The 7,519-nt window shown below is 30.3% G+C and overlaps 3 protein-coding genes and 1 long non-coding RNA gene across 4 annotated transcripts; 1 reads left to right on the top strand and 3 right to left on the bottom strand.

Annotated features, from left to right (window-relative positions):
- LOC142597505 (tRNA (34-2'-O)-methyltransferase regulator WDR6) lies at window positions 1–5,083 on the bottom strand. Its single transcript, XM_075730762.1, is given in 6 exon segments — window positions 1–1,170; window positions 1,235–1,496; window positions 1,653–1,826; window positions 1,890–4,131; window positions 4,134–4,801; window positions 4,896–5,083. Coding segments are annotated over 6 exon segments (3,507 nt in total). The 5' UTR covers window positions 4,957–5,083; the 3' UTR covers window positions 1–1,070.
- Window positions 5,084–5,187: 104 nt separating this feature from the next.
- LOC142597483 (uncharacterized) lies at window positions 5,188–5,605 on the top strand. Its single transcript, XR_012832203.1, has 2 exons — window positions 5,188–5,481; window positions 5,559–5,605. It is a non-coding gene; the product is annotated as an uncharacterized LOC142597483 (long non-coding RNA).
- On the bottom strand, window positions 5,525–6,329 carry SelR (methionine sulfoxide reductase SelR). The gene is made up of 2 exons (XM_047052231.2): window positions 6,065–6,329; window positions 5,525–5,988 (listed from the first exon to the last, which is right to left on the bottom strand). Exons 1-2 carry the CDS (start codon window positions 6,154–6,156, stop codon window positions 5,670–5,672), a joined length of 411 nt encoding a protein of 136 aa, XP_046908187.1. The 5' UTR covers window positions 6,157–6,329; the 3' UTR covers window positions 5,525–5,669.
- A 402-nt stretch (window positions 6,330–6,731) lies between these two features.
- RpLP1 (Ribosomal protein LP1) lies at window positions 6,732–7,435 on the bottom strand. Its single transcript, XM_047053792.2, has one exon. The coding sequence runs from the start codon at window positions 7,225–7,227 to the stop codon at window positions 6,868–6,870; it is 360 nt and encodes a 119-aa protein (XP_046909748.1). The 5' UTR covers window positions 7,228–7,435; the 3' UTR covers window positions 6,732–6,867.
- Window positions 7,436–7,519: the final 84 nt, after the last annotated feature.

Raw genomic sequence — 7,519 nt, 5'->3', positions numbered from 1 at the left:
TTTTTGGGTTGCCATTTGCATTTCGCAAATAATTATTTATTTATTTATTCAAAAAAAAAAGTCAAAAAAAGCTTGCTTGGCTCAATTGTTAATTTATCAAAAAAAAAAAGAAAGAAAAACAATCTTTACACATAATTTTTCTTCATAAAAAAAAATCATATGAATCATACAAAGCTTAAGTCAGTGTGTGTGTGTGTAGTTTTTTGCACTGGAAAAAAATATTTAAAAATTTTTTTTAGAAAAAACTACGCCCATCACTTTAGAAAAAAATATGCAATAATTATCAGCTTGATGATGATGAAAAAATTAACATCTTTCTCTCGACGACGACGATGACGGTGTGATCGAGAGTAAAATGTCGAAAGTCAAAGTTGAATGAGAAAAAGGCAATGTTTTTTATGTAGTCAACTTTATCACACAATTTTTTTCAAAATGATAAATGGATTCTGTCCATGTGTGTGTGTGTGTGTGGATAAGGCAAGAAATGAATCTAAAACTTATTTATTCGTTGAAAAAATCTTGTAAAGCACACACGTGTGTGTGTGCGTCATCGTTGTTAATGTTTACCTTTGGGCCATCATCATCATCATCATTTTTTTTTTGTTGAACAACATTTCGATCACAATATTTTTTTTTATAGACCATATATAATATTTGCAAAGTGAAAATTAATCTCGCTCTCTCTCCCTCTCATCTGGTGATGTATGATTTGCTTGTCTATTCGTCGTTCGATCAATTGATGATTGACATAAAAAATATTCCCATTATGCCTACGGCGGCCATTTACCCAAGCAATGATGATGATGTGATTCACACATTGAGAATAAAACCACGTTTTTTTTGTTGTTGATGGTCGTTACAGGTTTATGTTTCACGTGAAATGATATTGTTATTGGCCAAAAAATACTATTCATAATTCTATTTGCATTTAATATTGAATTCTTTCTTTTTTTTGGATTTATTATCATCATCAATTGATCATCATCATGAATTGATCGCCTCGAGTGCCATATATCTGAAATACTACTACATTGTGAATTGATTTTGAACCGGAAATCCTTGCAAAAATATTATTCAATCAAAATGGAACGATTTTTTTTGCCATTCATACGTATCAATTGAAATCCATCACCACAAATCAGCCAATTTGATGTTTCTATTTGATCAGTGCTGAAAATTGTAAAAGAAAAGAAATCAGAAACAAAACGTGTCAAGTAACAATGTAAAAACGAACCTTTTATTATTATCATTATTATTATTCCAATGATCGATAAACAAACGACAAAATGATGAAACATCAGCAATGGATATTAATTGTCGATCAATCGATATAATTGAATCGATCGTTTTGTTTGATTCAATGATTTTTGTATTTGGAATTTTATCACCATCATCATCATCATTATCGGCAATATGTATACGCCAGCAAATCATTTGTTGATCGATCGAAATGCTTATCAAATTGCGATAATCATTTTCATTTGTAAACTTTACATCTAATAGAATATATATATAAAAAATGTATATAAGCAAAGAATGAATGAATAAGCATAAAATAAAATGACAAATAAATCGATCGATTGATTGATTGAGCAAATAAATTAATCAAAACACAAATAGACCCTGCTTAGTAGTATAATGACAAAACAAACCTGTTATTTGACATGTATGGCCTGAGATCTGTTGGCTGAATGATCGTAAAAAATTTAATCTAACTTGCTGCTGCTGACGATTGCTACTTTGATTAACGACATCAACAAAATAAACATTAATCAATGTTATGATCATTCGATTATCATCACCACCGGTTGCAATCATTAAAATTTCTATTTAAAAATAAAAATACAAAACGATTAATTAATTAACGAAGAATATGAAAAACAACTTACCATTATTAATTAACATCCAATCAAATGCACAGATACTGGATCGATGAATTTGTCGTGATAATAAACGATGATAATCATCATCATCATCATTATTATTATTTTTTTTGTTGATTGAATATTGATTGATTGAATTGATTGAACATAAATGAATATAACCATCGTTTGTTGTAACCGCAGTAATATTGCTGTCATCTAGTGGTGATGATGAAAGGTAATCGTTTCGAAGTAAAATTCGACATTTCAACAGACAAGAATTGCCCCATTGAATTTTATGTTGAATTTCAATTTTATTTCGATATTCACAATAATTGAATATCCGAAATGAAGCATCAGAACAGGCAACAACTATTTGGAATTGAACATTATCTGGATTTTCATCTGATTTGAGTCGTATGAAATCAACGTCCATATAACGGACATCTAATTCAAGAAGTTTATCATCATTATCAGTTTTGCGAATTTTAGTTTCAAATTCTAACTGTTTATTGAAAAGACCGAGAAAATTCACAGATTTTTCTTCACAAATTAATCGTTGATGATCATCATCATGCCAAAATCGCCATATAATCATTTGTGATCGACTACCAACCGAAATAGCATATGTCATATTATTTATCGTATCGTTGTTTGACAAACATCTGATGGCATTCACTGTAGCAATATGAGCATGTAAAACTTCAATAAGATTGAAGTGATTTTCTTTTTTACTTTTTTCATAACCAATCACTTGAATTGATCGATCTTCACCGGCAATCATAAAATAAACTGATTGATCGATAATCATTTGTGTACAGCAATTAATCTTTCGTGGTATTGAAGAGAAACACAATTTGGATTTCGATAGTGGTGAATGATGACAAATACGGCCAACCTGTTTCATTGTATTCGATTTACTGAAGCTAAATTCAATTCGTATTAATCCGTCTTCATCATCATCGAATGGTTCAATGAAAACGTCGAATGATCGATGACCCCCACCACAATCTTCTTCAAACAAAACGGTTTGATCGTTGTCAATATTCCAGACGATAAATTTACGCCAATTAAATCCGTAAACAAAACTTGGCCTCTCTGTTCGGCTATCGAATTCAAATCCACAAATCCATTCAACATCATAAAATGATGCATACGTTCGTAGTTTACGAAAATCGACAACTTTATCACCGAAATCATCTTCAATCATTATATATTCAATGATGCGTCCATTTCGACCACTAGAATAAACAAATCGAGATTTTGACTGTCGTCTAATACAGGTCACACCATTTTGACCATGAATATGCCATAATTTTTGGAATGGTTCCGATTCATCAGACCAATATGATAAAATGTTACCCGAATAATCACCAATGATGAATAGATTTTTGTATAAAAGTCCACATGAACACCATTGGTGTTTACTGTTAGGTAATCGATAATCTTGTTGGCCAATGTTTAATCTGCAATTGCAATTTTCATCATCATAAATCTGAACAATTTTCACTAAACCATCAAGTAAACAGATCATTAATCGATCATCATCATCGATAAAACTAATATCAATTATTTTCTTTTCGAACATTTTTTCCAGATAGACTAGTTTGACAACCATTGAATTGGGAATCATTCTGATCACACCTAAATGACCGAATATCGAACCGATCACAACCATATTTCTGCTATGATTGGCTGCCATTTTTATATAATTACCAAAAATTTCATCAAGATTATATTCTTGATGCTGATCAATAGAGATGGTAGAGATGACATCATTATTATCACAGATAAAAATTTCACCTTTAACACAAGCAGTTAAAGTATGTAAAGTGTTTGATATGTTTGATCGTAAAAATGATATAGCTTTCACAGAGGATAATTTTCGGCTCCATTCGAATGTTTTGAATCGATTTAATTGCAAAATATCTTCAATACATGTGAATTGTATGGAACCATCACTACCACCACAAATAATTTGATCATCGGTTGTACATAGGCTCCAGATTCGGTTATTTCGTGCGAAACGTTTCCGTCTTAACATTCCAAATGGTTCGTGTAATGACCATATGATTAATGATGAATCTTCGCCAACGGATATACACATGGAAGAATCTGTTATGGTGTTAGTGGCGGCTACAATCATTACACGCCATATACGAGCTTCATGTCCATAATATGTATGTGTCAATTGAAATCGATTCATTTTCCATATAGATAGACGATTCTTTGATTGTGATTGAAAATTACAAGAATTACTCCATATACGCGAATACTTCGATCATCCGAAGCGGTAACTAGAATGTTAAGCTTCGAATTATAATCGATGGAAAAAATAACACCATCATGGCCATGTAATGTTTGTAGCTCTTGCACTAATGGTTTCTCATCCGATTTTGAATCATCTGTTTGAAACACAATGGACCATATTAAAATCTGAGTGAATACCGTTCCAGATGCTATGATTATATAATTTTCATTCAATGACGATTCAAGAATTTTTGCCGAATAAAGAATACATTTTTGTGGACCAAAAATATGGTGATTAAAATATTGTTTGCTGTTGTTGCATTGGTTTTGTTTAAGATTTCGTTGTATGACCACTTCATTTCGTGCATTTATCATAATTATCGATTCATTATTGGTCGTATCGTTGATTAAATCAAGTATCATATATTGATTAATATATTTTGCATTGATAATAAATTCTAAATTATTTACATCGTTCATTTCAAAATGTATTGAACAATAATAAATGTAATGAATTGAATAAATAATAAGTTGATGTTCAATTTTCGTTTGATCATTGCGATCAATAATATCCGTATTGATGAATCTAATACCAATTATATTCTGTTTCATCTTGAATGAAATTGAACGAATAAAATGGAATATATGTTTATCATTACGATACCAGATAAATACAAACGAACCGATACCTAATATAATAAAAATAAAAATAAAATTCAATAAATTATCATATTTCAAAAGTTCAATGATCGAATAAAAATGAAAATAATAATGAAAACAAACCAGCCAATAAAAATGGATCATTGAATGTTAAACATCGAACATGGCTTTTGATCGTTGACATGATAGTATATATCGATTGTTAATAAACTAAATCAAACTGGATTGGTCCCGTAATTTTATTTATCATATAAACAATCAAAAAATAAATAAATAAAGCCAACAAGGGAAATTTGATTCTAAATTGATCCACGTGATTCGTGTTTTGGATGGAAAAAACTTTCCGATAAAATTAACCAACAACATTTCAATGATTACCAAAGAAATGTTTATGGGAAAATCTAGCCGAATTTTATTTCATTTTTTCAAACGTTCTAAATCAATTTTTTCTTTTAATTTTTCTCCGTATCCTTGATCTCAATTTTTTTTTACCATTGATCTCTAATGGAATAAGATAACTCTTTCTTATAAATCGTTTAATTTTATTTCAAATCAATGGATATGAAATTGTGAATTTTGTTTTTTTTTTCGTTTTCTGTGAATCTCAACTTTAGCGTACAATTAGGTGAACATCCAAACAAAAAACAAACGTCGAGAACGCAAAAAAAATGAAGACGAATCCAAAGTCCACAATAAGGATTTACGCTTGGTAACTAAACAGAAAAAGTTTCTTGGAGAGAAAAAACGAAAAATTTAACGATATTATGCTTTATTTAATCAATCAAGAAAAAACCGATGATGGTCGTGTGAAATATGTAGCAGTGTTGGTGGTGTTTTTTTACAAAATTAAAAAAAAAACTATTGTCATTAAAATTAACGAAAGAAATTATTATCTAGCTAGGATCGCTGTGGAAAACATTGAAATTTCAATGATGCTGAATTGATACAGAAACGTTTACCGGTTGGTTTTGGACCATTTTCAAATAGATGACCTAAATGTGCATCACATCTTGCACAGGTAATTTCTGTACGTATACGTGGTGCTTTCTTATAATCCGGTTTAAAACAAAGTTTATTCATATCTAATGAATCGAAAAATGCCGGCCAACCACAACCAGAATCATATTTGGTTTCCGATGTAAATAATTGTTGTTCACATACAATACAGGAATATATTCCACCTTCATCGAAATTATTATATTTACCTGTAAATGGTCTATTGATTGATTGATAGATTAAAAAAGAAAGATTAAATTAAAACAATTAATAATAATTTGAAAAACACAACTTACTCTTCGGTATTTCCATTTTGTGTTACATTATACTGTAAGGTTGTAAGACGTTGTTTAAGATTTTCACGATCAACGACAAAACTTGTAGCCATTTTTTCTTTTCTTCTTTTTTTTCTTGTTCTCGACAAAGATGCTGAATTTCTATGAATTCAAATTGAATTGATCAAAAAACTATTCAAACCATTGGCTTTTTATATTCATCATCATCATCATCATCATCATCATCATCATCATTTGAAAATTTCATTCGAACTTATCATATTCGGTGACGAATGTGTGCCCAAAAAAAAATCCTATTTATTTGGTTATGTACAATGTGTGCCGGTCAATGTGTGTTTGACGATATATAGTATAATATTTGGTTTTGATTTTAATTTTGTCACACACCATACATATTTCCACATATAATCATATCATTATACAAAATATATATCGATATATTCGGTCGTTTATTTGTGATGGTGTGATTTATGATAACCGAAAAAAAGAAAGAAAGAAACAAACAAACAAAACATCGTCATCATTTTAAATTTCTGATGAAATACAGTCAATTGATTTCACTATTTTTTCTTGTTAGCAATATTAGCAAAAGACTAATATTTTTGGTTCGTGCAAATTATATATGCTATATATAATCAATGGATTTGGAACAAAAAACAAAAGAAAATTAAAAATTAATTTTTGTCTTTATTTGACAAAATATAAAGAAAAAGTTTTTTAAAAATGTTGTTTTTGAATGTTTTTTATTAGATCAAAATCAAAATACGGGATTGGTTGTTGTTAGTTCAATAAACAAAAATGTTTTAATCAAAAAGACCGAAACCCATATCATCATCTTCTTCGGATTCTGGTTCGGCTTCTTTTTCCTTTTTCTTATCTTTAGCATCATCAGCTGCGGCTCCATCACCTCCTGCAGCAGCGGCAGATACGGCACCACCAACACCAGCAGCTGCCGGTGCACCACCAACACCCGATCCAACATTTGTAATCAAACCTTTGACATCGATATTTTCCAATGCTTTGGCGAATAAACCGGGCCAATATGGTTCAACATCAACGTTGGCTGTTTTCAAAATTGTTTGGATTTTTTCCGAAGTGATAGCCACATCATCATCCTGAAGGATCAATGAAGCATATACACAAGCAAGTTCGTTGATAGACATTTTTCGGTTGTCGATTTGAAATTTTTAAAGATGAAATCAAAAAAAATATTTTTTTTCAAATGTGGATTCGTGTGTAAAGTTGCAAAAAAAAAAAAATTTTTTTGCCTTAGCTCAGAAATGATAATTTTTTCGGAGATTTGAGAACAATACAACTGAAAAACCACGTGTGTGTTTTCGTCAATGAGTGAATGAGTGAGTGAGTGAGTGAGTGAAAGAAGCGAGCAAACAACGGAAGAGGAAAATATACACAGAAAAAAACGTCGCTCAATTGAGTATGCAATAATTTACGCAT

The sequence above is a fragment of the Dermatophagoides farinae genome, chromosome 4 (assembly GCF_024713945.1).
Source record: "Dermatophagoides farinae isolate YC_2012a chromosome 4, ASM2471394v1, whole genome shotgun sequence".
Lineage (NCBI taxonomy): Eukaryota > Metazoa > Arthropoda > Arachnida > Sarcoptiformes > Pyroglyphidae > Dermatophagoides > Dermatophagoides farinae.
Note: the sequence above shows the minus strand (reverse complement) of the source record. Positions and strands in the feature narration are given on the sequence as shown.

What these genes read in the sequence shown, in the direction of transcription:
- RpLP1 (XM_047053792.2), bottom strand. Translation starts at nt 7,227, where the DNA reads ATGTCTATCAACGAACTTGCTTGTGTATATGCTTCATTGATCCTTCAG.
- SelR (XM_047052231.2), bottom strand. Translation starts at nt 6,156, where the DNA reads ATGGCTACAAGTTTTGTCGTTGATCGTGAAAATCTTAAACAACGTCTT. An exon ending in CAAAATGGAAATACCGAAGA is followed by an intron (nt 5,989 to 6,064) that starts GTAAGTTGTGTT and finishes ATCAATCAATAG; the next exon opens with ACCATTTACAGGTAAATATA.